Source organism: Megascapheus bottae, chromosome 2 (assembly GCF_031878675.1).
Source record: "Megascapheus bottae isolate mThoBot1 chromosome 2, mThoBot2.hap1, whole genome shotgun sequence".
NCBI lineage: Eukaryota > Metazoa > Chordata > Mammalia > Rodentia > Geomyidae > Megascapheus > Megascapheus bottae.
Window position 1 is genome coordinate 16,099,992 of NC_143510.1, and position 27,365 is coordinate 16,127,356.

At 40.0% G+C, this 27,365-nt stretch overlaps 1 protein-coding gene across 2 annotated transcripts in view; it reads right to left on the reverse strand.

Moving 5' to 3' along the window:
- Cacna2d3 (calcium voltage-gated channel auxiliary subunit alpha2delta 3) overlaps nucleotides 1–27,365 on the reverse strand; it is an 846,818-nt gene that overhangs the window by 625,697 nt on the left and 193,756 nt on the right. For both annotated transcript variants that reach the window (XM_090320869.1, XM_090320861.1), the window contains exon 3: nucleotides 17,676–17,792. In XM_090320869.1, coding sequence (XP_090176995.1) covers nucleotides 17,676–17,792 — 117 coding nt within the window. The remainder of the gene's footprint in view (nucleotides 1–17,675; nucleotides 17,793–27,365) is intronic.

Sequence of the window (27,365 nt, forward strand, 5' to 3'; positions counted from 1 at the left end):
CACTTTATTTCTTATGATGATTTACTGGTGTTGTCTACCTCTGGGGAGTCAGGAAGCACTGTCACTGTCCTATCATCAGCCTCAGGCCAGACAAGGCATTTGTCTAAAGCACCCAAGGAATTTTGTCGGCAGGTGGCCAAACTATAGACTCCATTATGAATGACCAGGAAGGAATCTATGGCTTAATCTTCTGAGGTGGACAATGAAACCATCTAAAAAGCTTTCCAGTAGTTCATCCAAGCCCAGGTCTTCCTGATAAGTCATTTTGATGAGGCACACAGAGCCCAGCTTTATATAATATTTCACTAGAAGAGGCAAACTCAAGCTACTGTCTGTAATGAGCCTATTTGGATTGCTGGCTTATTAAGGGACCTAAGAAAAGAAATGACACCGGGAAAATACTGCAAAAAGAAGAAAAACAATACATTGGACTTAGAGGCAAAAAAAGTCAAGTATCAGGAGTAGCAAAATGGCTGCATCAATATACTTTCCTCCATCCAAAGTATAGTCTAGCCTAGTATTTCAGTAGGACCTTTAACAATCTTGATGTGACTCCAATGTTAGCTCATGTAGCAAGAGCAAGATCCAAGCAATAAAGTTTTAAGGCAGATTAATAAAAGTTTAACCACTTTAGGCTATGTGCAGTGGCTCATGCCTGTATGCTTAGTCAAGAGAAAGAGATCCAGGGTTTACCAGTTCTAAAGGCCAACATGTGTAAAAAGCTAGCAAGATGTTATCTCAATAAGCAAGTTAGATGTGGTGGTTCACATTACAGTTAAGTAGGTAGTATATACAGGAGGATCATGATCTCAGACCAGCTCTGAACCAAAAAGCAGGAGGTCTTATTTGAAAAATAACCTAAAAAGTAAAGAAGGCTGGAAGTATGGCTCAATTTGTACAGCATTAGCATAGTAAAAAAGAGGCCCGAAATTCAAAAACTTCACAAAGGCCAATAAGAAAAAAAAGTGTGCCACTTCAAATAAATCTTCCTGATTTTTAAAAAAAATGGATGCAGGCTTTGGGAATCATCAGAATCTGTGCTTTGCCGAGCTTCCCCTCTGTGACCCTGAGTTTCCTTGGCTGTCAAAGGGGTTGGTAATACTAGAGTTATCGATTGAATGTGTCACCCCAAATTCAGGTACTGCTACTCAGGGATCTAATGAAGTATGTTATGAAAACTTCCCAATAAGGGGGGACTGGGCACCTAATATAGGGAATTAACAAAACAGTTGGTTCTCTTTCTCTTCTGCCTTCTGCAAGTGAGAATACAGTAGGGAATACACTCACCAGATGCCAACCTCTAGAAGGACCTAAGAATAAATACTCATACTTTGTCAATAACCCAGCCTCAAGACAGCAAGCAGAATAAGACAGCTAACCAACCCATAACAGTGCTTAAAAAATACAATGTGTGGAGATGAAAGGCCAAACACCAAGACAAGCATTCAGAGAAGCTCCTTATAAATATTATCATTCTGCCTTTGCAATAAGGCTGAAACTTCAGATATCTGCATGTCACCATTACCATTTACCATATCAATATTAATACACACAAATATATACATATATGAATGTCTGTCTTCCACACCATTTCTGTGTGTTATCCATATACCTAGCACATATCACCACTGTCTCATGTGAGACTACTGTGTTGATTGATATTTTCCCGAGCACCTGAACTCCACTCTTTATTTTACTGAGGGACAATGGATACGATGGGTATCCTTAACTGTGCACGGGTCCTTCCTAAGCTTTAAAAATTAAATAAGTGGCACTATGCTATAAATCTTACTCTATGTTTTGTTTCACTCAAGATCTACATGAATGGTAATATGTACTCCATGTTCACCAATTTTCATGGCTATATCCAGTGCCTACAATATGCACATTGCCCTAACTATAAGATTCTGGGGGAGTCTGTAGCCACCCTCCAAAATTATGCTGCAACTGGCCTCTTCACACACACACACACACACACACACACACACACACACACACACATATTTAAGACAATTCAGGTAACACCTGCGTTTTTGCTCTCAAGGATAGCTGAGTTCTCCCAGTATGTATCCAACACATGTGACTGTTACGATTATTGAGTGGTTGACTGTGTAGTCCTGAGCTCCTTAATGTACTTCAGCCCATGAAAGACAGCCAGATGCTGTCTACCCTGGACTCCATCCTACATTGAGCTCAGAGGCCAGGCCAGGGTCCGGGAGTTTGGCCTAGTGGTAGAGTGCTTGCCTAGCATGCAGGAAGACCTGGGTTTAATTCCTCAGTACCACAAGCATAGAAAAAAGCCAGAAGTGGTGCTGAGGCTCAAGTGGTAGAGCTCTAGCCTTGAGAAAGCCCAAGGACAGTGCTTAGGCCCTGAGCTCAAGCCCAGGACTGGCAAAAAAAAAAAAAAAAAAGGCCAAGCCAATGAGCTCAGATTTTCAATACAGTTTCCTTCTCCAATTATTCTCCTTGATTTCTAAATCTGCCTTCTTTCACTCAAATAAGACCCATGAGAGGACCTGCCAGCAATGAAACCATGAAGCGGTGTTGAGCAGGACTCTTACACCTTGACTCTATCCACCTCTGGGCTCTGTGCCCACTCATAGACTCCAAGGATGCGGCCTCTGTGGCCCTGCAAACAGGGTAGGCAGGTGGGGTTGTTCTACAAACCATGGGTAACAACCCTACACACACCTACCTCCTGAAATTCCAAGGAGCGGAAGTTTCCTCTAACCCCCTCAAATAATGAATTGTTTAAAAATTATCTTTTATTAAGATGCAATAAATGTACATGTTAATAGGCCGTGGTGTCATAATAATTATAATTTCCTGTCCCTATCCTTTGTGTTTGCAGCCTTGAATATCTTTCCTCTTCCAGAACTTCTTAAAATATATTACAAGTTGTGCGTACATGTGTATGTGTGTATGAGCTACAGCTATTCCACACTGAATTTTAAAAAACTTCCTCAAGTGTTACTATTAAATATTCTATCATCTCCATATTTTCTTGCTTTTTCATTATGATCATAATTAAAGCAAGAATTAAGTGACTAGTCTTGATGAAGAATTATGTACCAGGCCCTTTTTATACCAGGCCCATTTTTTCATTTGACCTTCAAAGTGACTATATTCAGTAAGTATTATAATTATCACTTCATAGTTATGAATACCAAAGTTTAGGGAGTTCAAATAAATTGGAAGAGATTATTTAGCTAGTAAGAGATAGTGACATTTGGTGTAAGACCTAGAGCTTACTTCTGCTCTGATAAGCTACAAATCAACATATACAAATAAAAATATAAGTACTATTTCCCAAGTGGTCTATAGGTTCCACATATTGAAATAGTGCTGGGCCTCTGCTTTGTCATTTGTTCCCCACATTGATTCTGAGGTCAAATGCATACCGGCTTCCATCTCAAGGAGGGAGCTAAAGCTTTGTCCCTCAGGCCCAGGTCTGATGAAGCCAGCCTCCCAATCTACCCTATCCCAGGAACTACAGCGCTTGCTGTGTGTTATGATGTCCATTTTACACATGAAAAAACAAAGATCGAGGCTTGGGCAGGACAGTGATGCCGACCAATCTCAGGTCTCCAAAATCAGTCATATGTATTTCCTTCCAAAAAAGAAATGAAACTGCATCCCAAGAGTCTACTGGATGGCTATTCATCTACCCACAAACCAAAATATGGTATGCACCAAAGCCTCATGTTCTCACTTCTACAAGAAAAACTGGTCCCCACCTCTAGCCTCTTTGAAGAAACCAAAGACAGTCTATGGGCATCTGGAGCTCACACCTGTAGTTCTGGTCATTCAGCAAATCGAAAATAGAGGCTGAAGGTCCAAAGTCAGATCTTGCAGACAAATCTGAGAAACCTTTATCTGTGGTTTACCAGCAAGAAAGCCATAAGTAAAGGTATGGCACCAACCTCGAGAGAAAAAGCTGATCAATGAAAGTATGAAACCTTGAGAGTTTGTTTGTTTGTTTGTTTGCCAGTCCTGGGCTTGAGCTCAGGCCCTGAGCACCATCCTTGGACTTTCCCAAGGTTAGAGCTCTACCATTTGAGCCTCAACACCACTTCTGGCTTTTTCTATGTATATAATATCCAGGAATCAAACCCAGGTCTTTGTGCATGCTAGACAAGCACTCTACCACTAGGCCAAACTCCCGGCCCAAGCACCAGATTGACCTAACACACACACACACACACACACACACACACACACACACACACACACACACACACACACACACACACAGTCACCAAATCCCACAATGTCTCCTCAGGTACCTTCAGAGAGCTGGAAGCCTATGGGATATAATGCAAGCTCTAGGATGAATACAGGACTGTCTTTCTTGGACTGCTTCTAGCAGGTGTCCAAATACAGGAGCAGACTCCTCCAAAGACAGAAAACCCAAACCGGTCCATCTGTTCAATGCAGCTGAAATACGGTGAAGCTTTGTTTCCAATGCAAGCAAGTTTCTCAGGGCACCTCCCAGCACAGCAGTGGCTGCTTTATCCTTCCGAGCACTGTCCAGTGGCTCCACAGTCTGTACAAAAGCTCTGTGCACTCGGCTGAGGGTAAGAGATGGGACACAAAGGAGCCAAGATTCCCATTGAGATGTGGAGGAGCCAGCTCACAGTATACCCAGAGAAAAGCAGAAAGCATGGTAGCTTGGCCCTAGACACAAGAGAAATGGAAACAACTAGTGTGGCACAGGAACAGAGATGCCGGTGACACTCCCATTTGTCCACCAGGCTCACCAGATCTCGCATGTGAAGTGCCATGGGCAACATCAGGGGTTAAACATTCAACTTCTGCCCTGGAAGATGGCGATGAAAAAAAATCATTGAAATAAATACACAGATGAACCATCTTTCATCCTATGAGCCTCTACCTTGCAGATCACAAGAGCCCCCTTGTCTTGTTAGATGTTAACCCAGCCCCTGCTTTCTCCTACTGCACACACCTTGCACCTCTAGCTTCTCTAGTATCAATCACGCTAGCCCAGGCAGGTGACCACCTTCACTCTACCGTCCTCCTTGTAGATTCCCTCCCCTATTCCACAGCCTTTCCATTCCTTAACTCCTGACCCAGCATGTATAACCACAGAATCCCATAAGTCACTCATGGGGCAGAGCCAGGTTTCTTCCTGAAGGCTGTCAATCCCATCAACATTAGCCAAGACCTGAGACCCTAGGCTGATACTCCTCACAACAAAAAGTAGACTGACAAGATTAAAGGAAGGGATGACAAGTGACAAGTGAGGTGAGTACCTGCCCCAGACACATACAGGCACTGGATACGTCATGGAAGATAGCTGAGGACAGAAAAAGAAGATAAGTAAATTGAACCTCTGCACTCAAGCTTTGATTTTCCCCTCCTTGAAATGACAGGACTTCTTAAAGACATGAACACTTTATTGAACAGGCATTAGTTCAAAGCTTTACTGACCTATGTAATTTCCAGCTGTGGATAACAGATAAATCAGACATGTACTCAATTTACTCCTTTGAACGTGTTTCAAAGTGGCCTAAGTAGATACATGCGCATGCCCACATGTCATATACCTGTGTATGAATTATATATTGATTGATGTTATTTAAAAGATCCTAAAAATAACCCATATTGTGTTTTTAGGATTAGTTCAATGATTAGATAACTTTGTTAAATGCTAACAACTCAGTTATTAAGATGAGTTACACACATGACAAACACCAGAAAGGAGATGAGAGAGTCTAATTTAAAGTCATTGACTATGCAAATATGAAATTCAGAATATGTAAATGCACCACACTGTGATAAATAGGAAGAATACATGGGGCTAATTTCTTCCTGTTAATTCTGCTAAAATAACTCCTTATTGTTCTGTTCCTGCCAGGGTGAGCTCTCTGTGCTGTTGTTGATGAAGGCTTAATGAATGCTCTTGTTTCCCAGGATGAAGTTTGAGGAGTTTTTTTTTTTTTTTTTTTACTATAAGGTGCCTGCACAGAGAGATAAGTGCCACATATTCAAATGTGGCCACTCTGAGCATTTTCTATCCCTTTCTCTGCGTGAGTGGTATGGCCTCACGTCATTCATCTAGTAGGAAAGTGTGCTATGGAAGGAGAGGGAATTGCTTGGCTTTTGTTCCCCGCTTCTGTGAATAAGACCAGATTGAAAATTTTTTTACCTACATCAGGAATTCATTGAGATTGAGGGAAAATGCACAACAAAACAATGAGCTTAACATGAAGGAAATAATAATAACAATGATGATAAGAAGAAGGAGAAGGAGAAGAAGGGAGAGGAGGAGTTGTTAAAAGTGGAGAAACCCAAAGAATAAGTTATATCTGGTAATTCACAAAATTAAAAAGAAACAGAGAGGGAGAGAGAGAGATAAATCTGTTGGACACCTAGTGATCCATGCCTGCAATCCAAGCTTCTCAGATGACTGAGGCCGGAGAATCAAGATTCAAAGCCAGACCAGGCAAAGAAGTCCATGAGACTCCATCTTCAGCTGATAAGCAGAATGCTGAACCAATTCTGACTCAAGTGGCCAAATGCCTGCCATAAGTAAACTAAGGGAGAGTGAGGCCCTGAGTTAGAGTCACAGTAGAAGAGAGAAATCCTTTGTCCCTTTATAATGTTTTCCTTCCCTAAGTATTAGAATAATTTTATCTTATCCCACCAAACAACTTTTAAATCTAACTTCACAATGTTATACCCTATAAATGATGCACAATAACTTTGCAAATGAGGATCCCCAAGTAGGAAAATGAGGGTGATGACATCTAAGACCAGTGTAATGGCAAGGACAAGGCCTTCTGCTTATTCTTTCTTTTGTTGTTTGTTTGTTTGTTTGTTTGACTCATGATTTATTGCCACTTTTCAATTTTTGTTGTTTCAAAAGTTAATTTTAAATAACACATATAAATTCTATATATTTACCATTATAATGTATTTTGAAATATGGAGACATTATAAATAACTAATGGGGCTAATTAATATTACTTCCTATATTTATTTTTATTTTTTATTTTTATTTATGTTTTTAATATATTTTTATTGTAATTAATAAAAGGGTTACATGATATTTGTCAGATAGAAGGTGCATTAATTCACATACATTGATACCCTTTCACATGTCTTGGTCCCCATTACCCTCCCCACCACCCTCCCATCTTGGTTTTCCCCTCTTCCCTATCCAATTTCAAATAACCAAATACAAATATATCCAATATATCAGATAATAAAGTGAGATACTGTAACAATATGATATAACCAAGGGACAACGAAAGAGATGAGAGATAACAGTACATTAAGGACAACAATCATTCATTATATGGCTTTTGTTTCAATATCCTGGAGGTCCTTTCTATTAGCTTCATACTATATGGCCTTATGTATCAAGGTTTTGCTCTATTGCAAATCTCTGCTAGGAGAGCCCAAGGTTTCTACTGATTATGACAAATGAGGGAAACCATTGAGCCTAAGTTCCTTTGAGTCTGGCTTACTTCACTTAATATGATTTTTTCTAAGTCTTTCCATTTCCTAACAAATGGGTCGATGTCGTTTTTTCTGACAGCAGCATAAAATTCCAATAGAACTGAGGACCCAGATATTAAACCACATACCTATGGCCACCTAATCTTTGACAAGGGAGCCAAAAAAATAGAATGGAAGATAGACAGCCTCTTCAACAAGTGGTGCTGGCAGAACTGGTTAAGCACCTGCAGAAAACTAAAGTTGGATCCTTCTTTGTCACCCTGCACTAGAATTAACTCCAAATGGATCAAAGACCTGGAGGTAAAAGCTGATACATTGAAAACTTACAAGAAGGAATAGGAGATACACTAGACCTCCTTGGCACAGGTCGAAACTTTCTTAATAACGACGAAGAATCACAACAAATCAGAGAAAGGCTGGATAAGTGGGACTGCATTATTCTGCTTATTCTTGTAGAGGGAATTATAAAGCTTTCAAAATTCATGGACTCAGAGACTTGTGTATATTCCCCAAATTGGGTTTTAGCCCTGATCTAAGGCAATGACAAAACCAGGGCTCTATGGAGAATAGAGTAGCCACATCAGTGTGTGCCGAGTTCCAGACAACAGTGAATTGAACAGTTGATATTGATGATGTGGGAAAGGAAGCCCCTGATGACTGAGACCACCTTATTGCTCAAACTTCAAATCAGGATGTTTTTATATCACATCTTTAAACTTTGGTGGGGTTTTGGGATTTGTACTCAGATCCTCATGATGGGTAGGCGTCTGACCCTCTCCCGCTTGAGGCTATGTCTACACCCCTAAATTTTGCTAGTTATTTTGGAGACAGAATCTACTGAACTTTTCTGCCTGGGTTGTCCTCAAAACATATTCCTTTAGATCTGTTTCCTGAGTAGCTAGGATAAGCAAGTGTGAGCCACTGGTACCCAATTCACTCCCCCCCCCTTCTCTCTCTCCCTCTTAAATTGTAAGGATAATGCACAGGTTATAGTTACATAAGTCAGGTAACAGTACATTTCTTTCTTTCTGAATAGTGTCACCCCCTCCCTCATTCTCTCAGTCAGGGAAGTAAAACCTGACCATAGCCAGGAATGACCCAGAACCACAGGTGTACAATTCTAGTGTAATAGCATCTATTTCTCCCTGTCTACACTGTAAAGCCATGCTGGGAGACTGAAAGAGAATTCCTTTCTCACCATCATGGGCCCCCTACCCCCCATGTGTATATATGTGTGTGTGTGCACGCACATATATAATATACGTATTATATATTATATATGTATATAATACATATATACACATGTATATAATGCATATATAATATATGTATAATAGATATGCACACAAGAACATTAGGAAGTGGCTGATTCCACTCTATTCATTTTTCCAAAGGAAGACTGATGATCCTTCTCTGGAATTAACTCATCTCTACCACATTTGGTTCCAGAGGCCAACTCTGATGCCTCCTGGGGACCACAAATCTTATGTACTGTTCTCAGACCATAAAGATATGTTGAGGTCTTCTGTGGAAGGCTACTCAGAAGCGGGCTGCCCACATGGTTCCACAGCATCCTAACAAAGCTAGCTGAAGGGCTGCCTGAGTGCTCTCCAAGTCTGGTATGCGCCTGCCTTGGGCTGCCGCCTCTGCTTTTCTGCAGCTGCTCCTCAGAGCCACTCATTCCCTGGCAAAAATACCAAGCAAGGATCGGTAGCTTGCTCAAATGGAAGTTTGTGACAGAAACACCTGCTTGAGGTAAGAAGCACAAGGATGTCTGTCTACCTGTAATACCCACTGTGATCCACATGAGGAGTCTGTTTCCCGACACATACAGCTGGCTTCCAACGGCTCCTTAAGGAGCCCATCCAACAATTCTGGAGGCACTGAGTGCCCGGAGTGAGCTCTCTAAATGTATCCCTCCAGGGTCTGACTTTGCTCCCTAGCTAACACAGGACAAAAAAAAAAAGAATCAGTGGGAAAACTCCCAAGCAGAAAGCCCCAGCATCTTCGTGGTATTACAAAGCATTGTGTGTTGTCTATTCAACTGCCGGCAAGCCGGGGAGGTGCAGTAATGACATCCCAGCTGATTTTTCACAAAGACTCTGATTACTCCAAGGGCTGTCATCTCTCTACTGAATGCAGTGTAAATGAAACACCAATGAATTCCTAACTACCTTTTCATTTTCCCCTCATAACCTAATTTAGAAAATGTAAATAATTTCACTGTTGGTGGGCCCAGCTGCTCCTCACCTCCAAATGGAAAACTGAGTAAAGACCACAAAGCTACTAACTGAGCCATCATCACATCCTCTGCTACAAATACTAAATAGGCATTCAAAATATTTCTGTGAACTGTTAATTTGTTGCTAGTAATTTATACAATTATAGCCAGTGGTATTTTATTATTGTTATTATTATGGTTTTATTCTATCATTTGGATCTATTGGTAGTGACATGTCAGGGATGCACTATGATTTCCTCCCACCAACAATTTTTTCCAGATTTCATTCACCTTTCCTAAATATAAATCAAGTGGCATTATTTTCTACCAAGTATAGTGTGTTGAAACAGAACAGAATACTTTGCAAAACCAGAACTAAAACAAGTACTGTTCGATGCCTCTTTTCTCCTCTCTCCTCCCCCACAGACTCAGATGAGGCAGCCTGCAAGCATCCCACCTGCAGATCAGTGCCCGGCTCTTTGCTTACAGCAGGCCAGGCAGCCAGAGAGCACCACAGGGTCAGTCTGTTATCTTCACATGAGCTTAATTACTATGTAGGCTAATGGTAGTAGCCTAAGCTATAATTGTACACAGAGCACTGTGGCGATGAGCCTGTCTTTTTCAGGCTTCTTGGTCCACTTGGTCTTGATCAAAGCCACAGGAAATGGCTGGAGACTGTCTTTTGTAAATGGAGAACAAAAACAGGCAAGGAAAAGTAGCAAATTTGATGCTAAATGACATCTCATTTTAAATGCAAAAGGAAATTATTTTTCATTTTCACGACAACACAGAAATCAAATCCCAATTCCACTTGTAACCTACAGAAGACATGGATCATTTGGGAAGGAGGTGGGTTACGGTGGGCCCCAACATGCAAGAATGCCAGCAATAGACATCATCAGAACCCATGTGGCAAGATACTCCCCCAGCATCTGCCCAGGTTTAGGAGACACAGCATCAAATTTCTGTTCCTATGACATTGGCATTCTAGTAGCACATCAGTCAGTGGACATGGAGGTAGAGCCTGTGTAAATTACTAGACATTTTTATAAAAGAATTAAGCAAGATGGCACAGTAGATCACTACAGAGGTAGGCAAGGAGCTGGGACAGAAACTATTGATGATGTTGCTCTACCATTCTACACCTGTGGTAGCACAAAGTCTGGACAGTGAGCAGGTTCCACAAATATCCTCAGCATCTCTGAACACTTCTCCTTCTGACATCACAAGAGGAGAGTCACTCTCATGTGTAGGTAATTCCCCTTGAACATACTCAGCATGTTGCCTTGTTTCACTTCTCAAGGATATGAGCCTCCCACATCCTCTGGGGAGAAACACCTGGCATGTTCACATGCCTGGGTCCCATCCTTGGTTTCCAGCTCATGGTTATGAACAAAGGGTGCCTCAGCCAGACACAAGGAGGGACACCAAAGACAGACACAGGTGTTCTTTCCGAGTGAAGAAGAGCCAACATCTTCTTCCTTCTTTCTCCAAGAATATCACTTACTTAAGGGTGAGAATGAGGGACAAAAGTCTCCTACTAACATTGTGATGGAGTTTTAAGATTCAATAGTGTTTAATAAAGTGAAGTTCAGTAAAATTTGTGCACATATACTAACAACTGTTAATCCTATTTGATGGATTATTCCTTTAATTAGCAATAAGTGGCTTTGTCCCTTATTTGAAGTCTACTGTATCAAATATGAGCATAGCTAACTCCTGAGTGTTTTCAGGGTTCATTTGCTTGGAAGATCTTTTCTGCCCTTTCATTCTAGCCCAGTGCTTACTTTGCCTATCAGATGTGCTTCTTATAGACAGCAGAGTTGGGTCAAGTCTTACTTTTTGATTCAACTTGCCAGTCTGTCTTATGAAGAATTCTATCACTTGTAGGAATACAATTTCTTTTTTAAAGTTTTAAGCCTGGCAATGAGGTCACACTTATAATCCTAGCTGTTCAGGAGGCTCTATCACTTCAGCCACAGATTCACTTCCAGCTTTTTGGTGGTTAATTGTAGATAAGAATCTCTTGGTTTGTCTGTGTATATTAGCTTTGAACTGTGATCCTCAGATCTTAGCCTCCTGAACAGGTAGGAGACACACACACACATACACACACACACACACACACACACACACACACACACACACACACACATTTTAAATAACTTCATTTTCCTTACAAAGTAAGGCATGCACAAGGAAAATCCTGGGTTCAATCCTCAGCAACAGGACAAGTAGGAGTAAATTTAAAACAAAAAGCTTTTAGGCAGTCTCAGTTATATCCCTTGCATGAGGACTAGTACTGATTCTAGCAGTGCTTGGCTCCATTTAGCTCCTGGCAATTGTTATAGCTCATTTTGAACTCAGTATCTAAAAGAAAGAATCAGTTGTCTCCAAGAACATTTCTTAACTTCAATTTATACACAAAATTGCTATTACCACTTCCAATTAACTGACTAGCCTTTAAAGAGTATGATTTGTCAAAATTTCTCCCATCTACAGAGATCAATGAGTTCTGAAACCCAAAATATTCATCTAGTCCCCTAGCTATTAATACTTCATCTACCTTCTATTGATAGAGTCTACTTTACTCTTGCTTCCTCAGTGTACATATGGACATAGGAACATAGACATGTTTTAGAGTCGACATATGTGGATATTCACCAGGCCAAAAATAAGTAAAAACAGCTAAAGAAAGTTGCTTTCATAGTATCCCCTGGCTTTTTTAGAAGAATGGCACAATCTCTTTTATAAGGAAAAAAATCCATTTCCTAGAAGGTAAATGTTTATTAAATGCAAATACTGATATTTGTTACCTAGGAAAAAACTGACTTGCTGCATGTGGAATTTCTTGATAAAAAGCTTTCAAGTCCCAGGTTTCTCCAGATAAACCCCTATCACTGAAGTGATGCGTGAATGCACTGAAATTGAATTACTGTACAACAGCAATTACTTTCCTCAGTACAGCTATAATGGGAATCAGTTCCACAATGAACAGCAGGTAGTAAAGGGGAAAAATGAATGCAAAATCTAGTCTCCCTTAGCTCTCTCTAAGAAAAAAAGAGTATATATTTTTAAGCAAAGCACTTTTGTGAAGTACCTGATTTATCATTTTACCAATGTAAATCTGAAAATAAGTGAAACACAATTAAGTTTATTTATAGGTATGAGCTTTAGAAAGTTTAGGGGAAATTCTGAAATTATCTACCCAAGGTTTGAAACAACAAACTTTTCATATATTAATATGAGCTACACTTCCTTTTTTGTAATTTATCTTTCCAGTTCTCACTGACATCTGACGTTCATTCTATTAGACACTTCTACTTAATTTGGTTTTGGATGGAAGGGACAAATTTCAACAGTAACATACTCAATGTTTTGCTCAATATGCTACTAAAACAGACAACAGCTTTTAGTATCCACACCCTTTTCTCTCCCTGAGACAGGTTAAAGTTTTTGGATGTCTGAACTCTGAATGACCCACACTTAAAGTCATATCTGGTGCTGAAACTGGAAGAATGGCAGGGAGGGCAGGAAGATGGTCACAAATCTTGTCAGTGACCCGATAGCAGTTCCATGTAACTCAAGGCAAAAACCATTGTGAATAATTCACCTTTTAAAAATATTCTGGGGAGGATATAGACAGAAAAGCCATATAATGTGTGATCACTATCCTTAATGTACTATGTTAATTCTCATCTTTTTTGCTGTCCCTTGGTTATCTCATATTGTTACAGTATTTAACCTTGTTATCTGTTATATTGTATATATGTTTATTTGGTTATTTGAAATAGGATAGGGAAGGGGGGAAATAAGATGAGGGGTGGGGGCGGGGGGGGGGAAATGGGGACCAAAACATGAAAAAGGGTATCAATGTTTGTGAAGTAATACACATTTCTATCTGGCGAATATAATGTAACCCTTCTATTAATTACAATAAAAATATATGTAAAAACATCCTGTAAAACTCCTATGAAATTATAAATCTTAGTTACATGGATCATACTGGAACAGGACTAGACCATGACTTTCTCTGGCAGCGTTGGAATCTGTCCTAAAAATATATTTCCTATAATCCAAGATGCTTTGGTTATTCAGCCATTTCTTATAGCTGCCCTTCCAATCTCACACCTTTGACTCTTCCTTCTGGGAGTTTCCTAGAGCCATAACTGATGCTTCTAGATGACTGACAGCTTGGGCTTGTCCTAGTAAAGTGTTGGATCATAAAGACAAAGGAAAGGTGGAAGGCTGCCTCTCTATATAACCCAAGTTTGAAACATGTATTCCTTGCCTTCTTCCTCTATATCCAGACACAGCTCTCAACATCAGCAACTCAGGCAAAGGAGAGTTGTATCAAATTTGTCTTTGGTCAATATCCCAGATGAACTTTGACTTCTGTCACAGGCATGCATTCCAGGTGTCACTTAAGAGACTGGCTCAACTGGAGGCTAGTGTTGGCAGAAGATAGGAGAATTTCATTTCTTCCACATCCAGCATATAAGAGAACTCCCATGAAATGCAGAAGAAAATTGATTCCATTTCTTGTCCATTCAAAGGAGTGAGAAACTTGATAAACTGCTCAGCAACTTTAACTGAGATATTGGTAGCATGAATATGTTTGCATAAAAAAATATTGGGAGATGGTGCCTGGAACACAATTGCAGAACCCAAAAGCAAATGGCTGCTTTCATGTTTCAAACAACCTAGAACTAGCCTCCCAGTAGATTTGCAAAAAAAAGTATTTAAACTACTCATGGCATTAAAGAGTGATAGAAAATGTAAAGAAATGCTGCAATAATGATTGCTCCATTATGTTAATGGAAATTATGGAAACTAAGGTTATTTATAATTTTCTACTCTGAAAAAAGTTATACGTAGTCCATTACTAACCCAATGACAGAGGTTAGGTAATGGCTGGGGCACTTTAAGGTTTCACATTTACCTCAGACATCTGACAAGAGGAAAAAACAGGATTTTCTGTGATAGGATAATTACATGGTGGAGAGTAATTCAAACAGGGGATGAACATGATAAAATCACTCTGATTCAACTAATCACTGGGGAAAGTGATGGAGGAAAATGATGAAATCAAGGTAGAAAAGACAAGAGGAAAAGATCAACATTGTTTAACAGCAGGCTTTGTTAAAGAGTTGGGTTAGGGCTGTCCTTTATTTCCCCAACTCTATCTCAACCTACCTGAAGAGATCAAACCTGCTACTGTTTCAGCTTTCTAAACTGCCACCAGCAATCTCATGATATGTTATACACATCAGTGGGGATTTTAATATTTCATGTTGTTTTTGAACCAGATGTTTCCTTGTATATGTTTATGAATCATAGTGATAAACCACAAAGGACTGATAAATACCTGGTGTCAGGAAGATGAGGGAGGGTCCCAAAACCCCTGATCAAATGAGAATTGCCACAGGGCTTGGAAATGGAAGATTCTTAGGACTGGTACACCCCCTGTGACAAACTTAATTTTTTACTCTGCTCCAGGTCCCACTAGCCACTCCATGGATACCATGGAAAGTAGTCCACACTGTTTTTCTACGGTATATTCTAGTACCGTAGGGTAAAGCATGGGAAAATTTTGATTTGGGGCTTTCTTCTTTCAGGTCTCAGAGGAATACAAGTAACCTTTCCTACTGCAGAAGTAGGTGCCATTTTAACATTAAAAGGGGTCACAGTCACTATTCCTCCAGCTTCAACATTTATTAGCATTTAATTCCAAATGCTACTTGGTTCCCTGACTGCTGGCCACAGAGCAGCAAAGGGCTGGCTCATGTCAACTGTCCCCAGAAAAAAAATCCCAACTTGATACACAAACCTTCTCTAAAGACTGTGGATAAGACGAGCCACACACATAATACTGTGTGGGATCAACAAGATGTAATGGCATCAGGTATGCTTACAAAGGGCCTATGCATCTATTTAAAAAATACATAAAATACACATTACAAAGAACCTGAGCTACTTTTACTCTGGGAGCATTTTAATTCAAACAAAGCAATTTCTTTTTCTTCTCCAAGGAACCACAACAACCATATCAAATAGTCTAAGGTGGGCAAAGGCTCACTAATTAAAAGCAAAAAGGTAGGTAATACAAAGAGAATGAACCCAGTTCATGTTCCCTTATCATTACCCAGGTGCATCCTGATGCTTCCACTGTTAGAAGCTCACAAGATGGAAAACCCTTAGCCAGAAGTAATGGCCAATGTCCACTCAGCTTTGTTTGATTGCCAGGCTCTGTGCTGAACACTGCACAGATACACACAGAAGCACTGCGTTCTTGTGGTCAGGATGCCAAAATAAACTCTGCGGTTCCTTTTTCATATAACTTGGGCAAATGGCTTCATCCTGTCCAGTGTGCTGGCTCAGCTCTAGGACAATAACAACTCCTAGGGTTGTTGTTAGAATTAAATATAATAGTCTATGTGTCCCCGAGCCTTGTGATGTTCTCAGATGCATAAAGTTGTGATATGTGAGTATGTCATAACTGATGTTACACACTGCTTTCATGTCTTTGGACATTTAAATTGTTTGAAAATCCAACAACAAATATTTCTGCAGGGAGTCTCTTATGCACACACAATAAATCAAGCCACCAATATATTTTAAAAGTTTCAGCAAGGTGTCCATTTTATGAGCAAAAGAAATGTAATTGATAGTTATTATCAGCATTCTGAGGTTCTACTTCTGAGATGTAAATAAATGGCTAGCATGCTTCCCAGGCAGTGACACAGAGGACATGCCAGAGGGCAATACGCTGCTTGCATAGCTGGTTGTCAGCACATTATTTTTGTGATAGATAAAAGTACTTTCATTCTAAGCCACTTCAGAGCTTCCACCGAGAGGCAATGTCTTGTTTAAACAATAAGACCAGGCCCCCAAAAAGCTCTGATTTCCTAAGTGATGCTTTATCTGAAGGTCCTATGCCATGAGACTCAAAATCATGACTCAGGTCTTCCCTGAGTGGTTCCCATTTTGCAGATAAAGAAAGAAAGGAGTGTCAAGACTGTTTTGCTGAGAGTGATCAAGGCAGGCAATTAAACCCAGGTCAAACTCTTGTTCTTGCTTAATAAGATACAATCTCACCTCCTCTAAATGAGAAAAGTATAAATCTATTTTAGAAACAAGCAAAGATGTAGGATTATGTGGTTTAAGGTAGCAATAGCTTATGTAAATTTAGAAAAGCAAAGGAGCAAATTGTCCTTTATAATAAAATGATTCTAGAGAAAACTGTTAAAACTGAAAATCAAGGAAATCATACATTAGAATTAAATGACTCTTCCACTTGCCATTTTATTTTGCCATAGTTCTGTGCCAATACAGAATTGATGCTGGATATTGCGACACTCACATGTACTAAATTAAAAATCTAAGATGCCATGTTTGGCTGGCAGTAAGGAATGAAATTGGGAGCCATCTTGGAAATCCAAAATAATATCCACGTGTATACTACAGTTCCATTTCTCCAGCAAATACTATGACATTTCAGAAAGCTATTACTGGTCAAGGCAAACACTTGTAACTAGAAGACATGTTTCAATGAAGCTAAGGATTGCTTCCAACTTCTTCATTTATGCCACTGAGATGTTCATTTCCACATATTTGCCATCATTATATGCATTTTTAATTTGTAATTTGAGTTTTATTCGAAACTCTGGTCCCCCTGAAAAGCTCCAGGAAATAGGCAAGCATGTCACACAGTTAGGGGACATCTTCTATGAACGTGTAATTAGTGTCCTTCTGCTAAAGGCATAAAATCCTAAAAGGAAAATTGGCACTAGAACCTTATGCATGAAACAGACAATTGGGCCTCGCTAACTGCTTCTGGTTCACCAAACTGAAGGAATAGTTGAAATAGTGGTCAACTTTCTTATCTGAGAATTGGACTCGTTGGTGCCAGTCCCTGAAGCTCCTTTCCTGCTTTCAAGCAACACAAAGCAGGAATAGGAGGACTTACCCGAACTGCCTCAGACTTCTTGTGAAACATCTCTTCCATGTTCTTTGCCAGCTTTTTCACTAGTTGAAGTCCATCAATTTCTTCTATGGCAACATCTTTTTCATACTCTTTGTATTTCTGTAAATGGAAAGGGAGCCATCAATGGTATATGACATGAAAGCATCACGTCTACTATTTCCTACAAGGACTAAGTAAAAATGAAATTACTGTTCTATTTGAATTGGGGATGTTGTCATATATTTTGTAAGTATAGAGCCAACTGAGGAGAAATGGGAAAACTAAACCTAGCATCCCTTTGAATATTAATCAGCACCCAGGAAAAGAACCTTCAGCCCATTGAATGCTTTCCCATTTATCAAATTTGGCTTACAGATCCCTCACACTCACCGTCTTTCACTTAAAATATAATATATACTTTGGTAACTGACCTATTGAAATTAATGGTTCAAAGTGACCCCCCAAATCCCTGAGTCCTGCCATCCCCTCACAAGGCCATTAAGTACCTTTATTTATAACAATATATACATACAATGTCTCTTTCCCTATGAATTTTGGCAAATAACTAACAGACTCAATCAGAAACAGATATAAGAATCTACCTGACACCTTTTAAGCCAAATGTAAAAGGGAAAATGCTTTGCTCCAATTTTCCATCTTTCAGAAAATATAGTTGTTTTCCTATAATATTATCTACCTAATAGATTTAACCTTTTGAAACAATTATTTTTTTAATTTTAAAGTATTTTTTAAATTTTGCTTTTAATTTCTAACATGACAAATAGCAATAGAGGCAATCTATATAAACAGCACCTAGTGATTTTTCAGGGGTTTTTTTTAATTGTAAAGGAGTCCTAAGGCAAAAGTTGATTTAACTAAAAATTTCATTTTTTCTCACCAGAAAGAATATTAATAGAAATCTTCCAAATGGAGTCCAAAATAATTTTCATGTCTATACAAATCCATTAGTTCATGTAGTTAGTGAGGTGCTAGAAAGCTATTATTACTGGACATTACATACTTACTCTACTTTTGGGGAAACTCTGAATTAATCATTTACCTCCAGTTCCTACTTTGGAAAAAACAAGAGTTCACATCACATCTTGGCTTTATGTTATCAAGAAAATTGTTTTTAAGTGAAAAAAAAAACAAAAGTTTTGAAATGCTAATTTATATTTCTTCCCATTTCTCCTACTCTTTATCTTCAACATTAAAAACTACAAACTTCCCCAATGCTAGGAAGAGAGTATATGTGTATGTGTCACTCAAAACACACCACATCCAAGTCAAACATTCTGGTCCCTTTTGACAATTATAATCCAAGGAAGACACAGGTATTCTAAATGGCACGTTTGGGGAATGGAGATAGATTCCAAGGAAATGAATGTATGTAATAAGAGAATCCTTCTGATCTCTAAGACTAAAAGGAAATTCCGAAAACCTGGATGTGAGGCTGGGAGAATATAGCATTGGGTTCTTGGAGCAGAAAGATCCTATTCTCATTTCTATAAGCAGGTTAAAACCACAGACATGGATAGAGTTCCCAGCATCCACCATGAGACACTGGTAGAAGAGGACAGAATAGGATCCTCAAATGGGACATTGGGGCCTATGAGCTAGAAGTTTCTCAGATATAAGTTGATCCTAAGACCATAAAAGAAACAGTGGGTCTGGACTCAGACAAATATCTACTAAATGATTTATTAGATGTTACAAATTTCCCCCACAATGTCCCAGGAGTTGTGGTTTCATGCCTCTCCTATTCCCCAGAGAACATCCATTAAATTCATATGTTTATCCCAAGGGCCTATCTCTTTCATTTCTCCTGCAAATCCTTCTTCCTTCTCCTAGTCTATCCCTCTTCCCCACCAAAGCTATCCTGCTCCCCTAAGTCAAGGAGGCCATATGCCTTTTAGAGCCCAAAGAATGCTTGTTCATCACTCCTAACGTTGACATTGTCAGGTTCCCCATGCCACGCATTCACTGGGCTTCTCTGAGTGAGACTTCTTTCCGAACAATTAGAATCCAATATAGTGCAAGGAAGATGGTGGAGAAGAGGCAGATACATTATTCTCAGATTCTGAAAAAGAAATCTCGCCATATGTGGAGGTGACCGGGTTGGCCTGAGATGTAGGACTTGCTCAAACACCAGTATCCTTGGGTGTCTGAATAAAACTTCATTGTTAATCACTGGAAACCTTCCCTAAGTTTAAAAGCAAGCGTATCATATCACTCTAGTCAAAATCCTACATATTTCTATGCTGCCTGCCCAAAAGTGTCCCAAACACCCAAAACAGAGGCCACCTTATATCTCAGGCTAATTCACTATCAGGAGTTCAAAAGCAAAACAAAATCAATGTCAATTTTGTATTTATGAAGCTAGTGGACTGAATCCACCCTAAGTGACTGTGAATTCAAGTAATCAGACAGAAATTTAAGAGAAAGAAACATAAAATGGATTTCATCATGACCACCTACACCTTTTGGTGTTTATATGGAGCCCTGGAATTCTGATTTAATGCTGACTTTCTCCCAAGTTTTCAATGACAGTTTTCTGTGTAGCTCATCTCCTGAACCTGCTCTATCTAAAAGGGCCACTAACCTCATAGAGGGTTGTTAATTTCCTGTTTATACTTGTGCCCTTGTCACAGTACCTAATCATAGCCCAAAGTTCTCTGCCAAGCCAGTAAACGTATCAGCTAACTAGACCCATCTCTTCTCTAGCTTGAGTTCCATAAACTTTCGCCAGTAGGTCTTTCATGCTAATGGGCCAAGTATATATTTCTTACCACCCTGGGAAAGTTATACCATTTATAGAAAATACTGCACTTTCCCAAGCTGTATTAATGCCTGCTGCAATCAGTTCAGAACACTGTGGTACCTTATTCTTAACAGGAAATGTTTCTCTTTGTTGGAATCAAAAGATTTTGAAGAACAAGGACTGTAACCCAATGACAGTCATTTATCAACTGCAAGCCTTTGGTGGTTTAGAATGATAATGCATATCAAAACCATTAAAAAGATATCTATAGGAGGAAAACAAGCAATTTGACCTCCAGCAACTCAGCGGAGTGATCTACAGTAGTACAAGAGAATTCCACATAACCAATACAAACTGTGCCAAAGAATGTAGGAAATGTGAAGAAGGTATATTACAATATATTACAGATAATACTCTTATATTTTGCTTTCAATCAGCACACACACACACACACACACACACACACACACACATACACACACACACCACTAGCCTCCATGTGTTGACGACTCACAACAGGTTGTGTAGTTACAAAGGAATTTTTCTTTCTTCATTTTGTTTAACTATACTTTCTAATTTTTATGATACTCATATTACTGTAAAAATTAGAAAGTAAAAAATTATAGTTTTATTTAGTATAAAATATAGGCCTCTACTAAAGAGATGTCTTTAGGAGCATGTATTCCAAATCAGCAATTAATCTATGCAATTAAGCAATTAAGCAATTTGCCTTCCTTAGCAGAGCCTAAAGAAGTCAGTAAAATCAGTCCCGACCACATCACAGGCCAGCACAGTGGTAGAAGCTTGTCTGGTCCTCTTGACTCTCCTGAGAGCTGGTATCACAGTATGAGGGTGAGAGCTGAGACCCACCAAGGTTTAGGTGGCTACTGAAAGTCAAGCAGTTCTAGAAAGGTTTTAAGCTTGCAGAAGCCTGGCCTTTGATTGCTTATACTTTTGAACTTAAGGGCAGAGGTCCAACTATTTGAAAACTTGTTTTAAAGAACCTATTTTCCTGCCATAAAAAAATATTTGTCTCATGGATTTGTAGGCAACAACAGCTTAGACTGCAAGAACTGAATTATCACCAGGGGACAAGAGCTATGCTGCTGATAAGGCACCCTCAAAGAAGGCAAAAGAGGCCCCAACAGTCAACTCTGCCCTCTATAGGACCTGAGGTAGCAAACTTGAACGTAGGCCTGGAAGGAGGGCACACAGTTCTCAACAGTACAAATGGAGAGAAACAAATACTTAGAATGTGTCTTTGCAACCTCCATGAGTAATCATTCCACTGATGCATGTGACTACAACCTGGCCCTATTTCAACAAGGCAGCAAGAAAGATCTTGCTCTTTTTTGTTTAAATCATTGCTTCTGTTTCAGATACTCTGGCTACCCTTCAGCCATAAAGGATTTGAGTACATATGAGGTCCTATAATGATACAAAAGGAGGGCATACTGGGAGACACAAGTAGAAGAGATAGTTGTACACCCAGAACCAACTGAGTGGATCTAACTGGACTTGAACATTTTTTGCTTGTCCTACAGGCTGTTTGGAGTCTCTGGTAAGCCAAGCAGGCTACTGGAAACCATGCATTGATGACAAGTAGGACCAAGTTTAGGGAAGCCCCTATTCCCTGGTGAGCATGCCCTGAAGAGATAAACAAGAACTATGCAACAGGGTAGAAAGACTCTGACCAGGGCAATGGCTACCATCCTGACAGATCCTTGAGGAATGGGAAAGTTGGAGACATAGTTGAGGATGAGTATGTGAGGTAGAGAAAGTAACAAGTAGGAATATGCAGAGATGAAAGGTTGCCTGGTGCTGGAAAGACTTCAGTGGCATAGACACCACCAAAGAGGGGCTAGGGAAGAGATGAGGTAGTGAGATGCTATGACAAGAGATGAGCCCTCCTTTATATTTGGGTAGGTGAGAGGGGTACAGAGATAATGAACTCCTGGAGCCACTGAATGGTGACTCATGGCGAGAAAGGACTAGTGATCAGATGATTTGAGAACGCTCAGTGTATGATGGAGTAGACAGAGACAGCCTAGATGGAGTTTCTAGAACTCAGGACAAAGAGGCCAAAGGATGAAAGGCAGGTTCTCCAGAGACATCAAGAGGACTGAGTTCACCCACAACTGCACTGTGGGCTGGCTGGTCGACATGTCAGTGAAGTCTTTTTACCGCAGAGCCTCAAGATCCTCATTCTGAATGCCAGGGACAAGGATGGCTGCCTTCCAGTGCTGCTCCACAGTCGATTTGGGATGCTATTATGTGTGTTCCCAGCAGAGAGGTCATCACAGTCCTAGTGCTCCCTCATTCTTCCTTCTTGCTGTATCTGTTTCAGAGGACTCTAGTGTGTTCTGTGTGGCCATTCTTGCCTGCTGACAGGGTGGTGGATACTACTGAGATTCCTCTCTCTGCCTTCCTTGGCTCAGGACAGTAGCCTAAGCCTGTGGCTTTAGCCAAAGATCTAAGCAGAATAAAGCCTTGGCAAATTATCTGTAAGCATTCATGACACAGAGAGAAGGCAAGCCTGAGAAACTTTGGATTCCCTATCACAAGAGAACATCTGAGGCTTCCATTCCTTCTGTTAGCAGACTCAGCATTTGGCAAGAAATCCTGTGATGAGCTAAGAACATTTATCACTTGAGAAGGGAGACACAGAAACGCATTATTTCTGCAGCATCTAGTTTGCCAGATCATTTCACACAAACACCAGAAAGAAAAGCACTGCTTTACTGTCAGGACACTTAATGCTGCTTATACATTTGGTTTCTTTTATTTTTTCCTACATGATAACTGCGTGTCTACAAGTGAATCACTGGGGATTGCCCAAGAGAGGGAACTAGAGTCAGAAGACTTCTAATCAACCACAAGTAATTGGTATAAAGGCTCTGGAGATTGCTCAGTATCCATAAAAGAACATCAAAACAAAATGCAGGAAGTCCCACTAGTCAAAGCACAGGTGCAAGTTAGTGTGCTCTCTGGATGAAATTCTCTCAACAAACCCAATTCAACTTTAAAATCCAATTCAGATCAACTAAAATGAAATCTCTTGGAATGGGCGTCACTAAATTACAATACAAAGACTGAGAACAGGGCCCAAGAGAAGTGACAAGAATGCAAGGACCTATCTACTCCCAAGTGACAGTCTTGAGAGCAGCCTTCTAAGCCAAAGACTTGAGAGAACAATAGACATGCTTCTCCAGCCCTCTCCCATCTTCATGCTTGGGCATCCCTTGAAATCTCCAACCCTAGAGGCCTGATAAATCCTAGGAAGCCTAGAATCTGTAAAAGTAGTTTGTTATACAGAAATGGAAAAGCCCAGTTTCCATATTAAGATTCAATCTTCTCAGTTAACGTCATTTTATATAGTCACATGTATTGAGCTATTGTGATCCTCTGCCAGAACTATCCTAGACATATATTAATTATTACAAAAGAGGGGAAACCTCATTTGCTTCTTTGGGTCTGGCTTACTTAATGTGATTTTTTGCAAGTCTTTCCATTTCTTTATGAATAGCTGATGTAATTCTTTCTGATGGAAGCATAGAATTCCACTGTGTATATATACCATATTTTTTGATCCAAATATGGCTGGTAGCATATCCTAGCTATGGTAAATAATGCTGCAATGAACATGTGGCTTTGTTTGTGATTGTTTGGGTAAATGCCTAGGAGTGGGATTGTTGGGTCATAGTGGAACTCTATGTTTAGTCTTTTAAGGAACCTCCATATTGCTTTCCAGAGTGGTTGAACCACTGAGTTTAGTCAGTGGCTCTTTTACACAGAGCAGGTTCAGGAGATGAGCTACACAGAAAAATGTCATTGAAAATTTGGGAGAAAGTTAGCATTAAATAGATAATAGATATGACCAGAATACCAAGGCCCAATATAAACACCAAAAGGTGTAGGTGGTCATGGTGAAATCCATTTTATCTTTCTTACTGATTTGGTGCATAGCACACCTGTCTGGAGTGCAGGTATGTCACTTCTGCCAGGCGTGATAGGGTGTTTCTGTTCCATTCCAGCAATGACTGGTCATCACTGATGGCAAATAGGAAGAGTGTCTCAGGGAGGGTCTGACAATGAGAGGCTAGCTAAACCTTTAGGAAAAGGGATGATTGCACATTATCTGTAACTGTGTACATGAAGGACCCTGGTAATCAATAAAGGACTCTATTAGTGTCATGGACAATCATGAGCCCCCATAAAGCAGCTAGTAAACAGAGGCAGGGCACAGTGTCTTTAGGTGGCATATGAACTGTAAGCTTTATGTCTCTCCAGCAGGATGGAGTGACAGCTGACTGTGCCAGGTTAAGAAGGAAAAATGCCTGTCAGTGGTGATAACCCGTGACTTACTCATTTGGAGCCTGACAAGTGAACCTTGCTTAGCTTAGCATAATTTCATAGGGTTCATATTAGAGAAGGAACAGCAGTGTGCAGCTGCTAGGCAGTTTGGCAAGGAGTTAAGACTAAGGACTCCCCAGCCAGATTATGAAGTGCAAACCCTGTTTCCTGGCTTCCACCTGCCTTCCATTTCTGATGAAGTAAGTAGTACCAGGCTCCATTCTGCTCTTGGAACAGCTACATTAGGTAAAATATGTGGCAGGGCAACAGTTTGCTAGACAGAGTAGGGTATTCAAAATATGGTAGCAGGTGATGGCAGAAACTCTCATCCACCATTCACAACCTACCTTCCAACTAGGTCCAAATTTCGTCTAGGCAGTGGCATTTTTTGCATGCATTCACAGAGCGTCAACGGGTTCTCAGCAGTAAATTTTAGGGATGACTCTTCTAGTGGAATCTGGTAGCCCTAAGTGTATATTAGTATAGAGAAGATGTGACAGTTTTTAGATATATTACTAAAGCTGTTGCAGTAATACTAATCATGTACAATTTGTGGGTCTCTCCTTATAGGCAGTGTCATTTTCTTATTATGACATAAATGTACGTAGTATTATTTTCAACTCGGTTATTGCATACATAAGTGTCACTCCAACATACAATATTTCAGAGCAATTATGTTTTCGAGTAAATACACTCCCAAATCTTTTAAGCCGATGTTCAGAACATTTCTTAACAGCAGTAACAAAACTAATTCATTTCAAAGGATCCTAAGTCACAGAAGGATGTTTTGCTCCCAAATCTAACAAGTGCCATATTGGATGAATAATTCTGTGCCACACAGGTATGCCAATCAATTGTTACAAAAGTCCAAACACCCACTTGTTCATGTCCTCATCCACATTAAGTGAACTCTGAGGAAAGTAATTGCACTTTGTCAAAGTCACCAGAACAAGAAGCAGTGTGCATCTGAGCAGCAGAGACTGTTCAGGAATGAGAACGAAAGATGAAGAGAAGGCACAAGGTAGTAGCTGGGCACCAGTGGCTCACACCTGTCATCCTAACTACTCAGGAGGCTGAGTTCTGAGGATGGTGGTTCAAAGCCAGCCTGGGCACAAAGTCCATGAACTCTTATCACCAATTAACCACCAGAAAACCAGAAGTGGCGCTGTGGCTTAAAGTGGTAGACTCCTAACCATGTAGAGATCGCTGGAAGCAGCTCAGCATTTGATTTTTTAGGGTGGAGACATGAAATATTCCCCATAAACATTAACTGCTCTGTGGGAGGAGCAGCATGGAAACAGACCATCAGTGAATAAAGGTGAGTTCCCTTGTTCCCTAATTAGGGAAAACAATGACATGGTCTCAATGACTTCTCAAGGTGCTTTCTGGCATGTGCCACAGAGCACATGATCACCATAAGACTCATGATGGCTCTCAGCTCACAGCCCCTGAACTGTGAATTAACTAGCTGGCTGACTAAAGAAGCTACTAAATCACATTATTCCAGGAAGGCTGCCCCTGCAGGTTTCAGGCTTTGCACTGGGTGGTCTTTGACAGATGTGTATGACTTCCAGATTGGCAGCTCTTGAATTAAAAGATGGCTATCTCTCCTCTCCCTGTTCTTCAGTCTATACTTGCCTTTTTTTCATGGTGATAAGTCTCATAAGATTTTACTGTTCAACACAGTCAACTAGACAAAAACCACTGATGAATTTTAGCTTTGCGATGATAAAAGTGAGTGAGAATGCTGCATAATATCCCTGTTTTATATAAAGGAAATTAAGTTAAAGGCAAAAACAGCTAGACCAGCAGTAGATAGTACCATCTTTGCCCTAGAGTGACCTCCTAACATGGTACTTCAAAATGGAATTCATCTGTCACTGATAACACAGAAAGTTCCAATGCTTATTAGAAAAGCAAAGTAAAAATTCCTCCAATTACTGAGGTTTTTCTGGTTTTCTGTTGCATAGGAACCCAAGACTCTGAAATGAGAATATCTGTTGGACACACACTTTGCCACACCACAAGCCAAAACCATGGTCACAGGCTCACGTATGTCAGTCAACAATCTCACTGTGACACTAAAATGGTCTTTTCTATACACCAACAAATTTAATTGCAACCAAAATGCAAATCATACATGCTACTTCACAAAAACTACATAGCCAACTTCTTTCAAATACATTTCCATGAAATCCCAATTGTAAGCAATTTATCCTTTCTGTTCCCTGAAGAACACAGGGAGAAATAGCAATAAGTTATCATTAATAAAAGCATCCAGGACTCACCAAGCACTTGCTTTTTGCACAGTAGGTATTGTTTTCAATATTTAAAAGTAGGAAACTGAGGGGGTGGAGTTTAGTCTAGTGGTAGAGTGCTTGCCTAGCATGCATGAAGACCCAGGTTCCATTCCTCGTTACCTCATACATAGAGAAAAGTCAAAGTGGTGCTGTGGTTCAAGTGGTAGGCCTCTAGCCTTGAGAAAATCAAGGATAGTGCTCAGGCCCTGAGGTCAAGCCAGGACTGGCAAAAAAAAAAAGAAAAGAAAAGAAATAGAAGTAGAGAACTGAGACACAGAG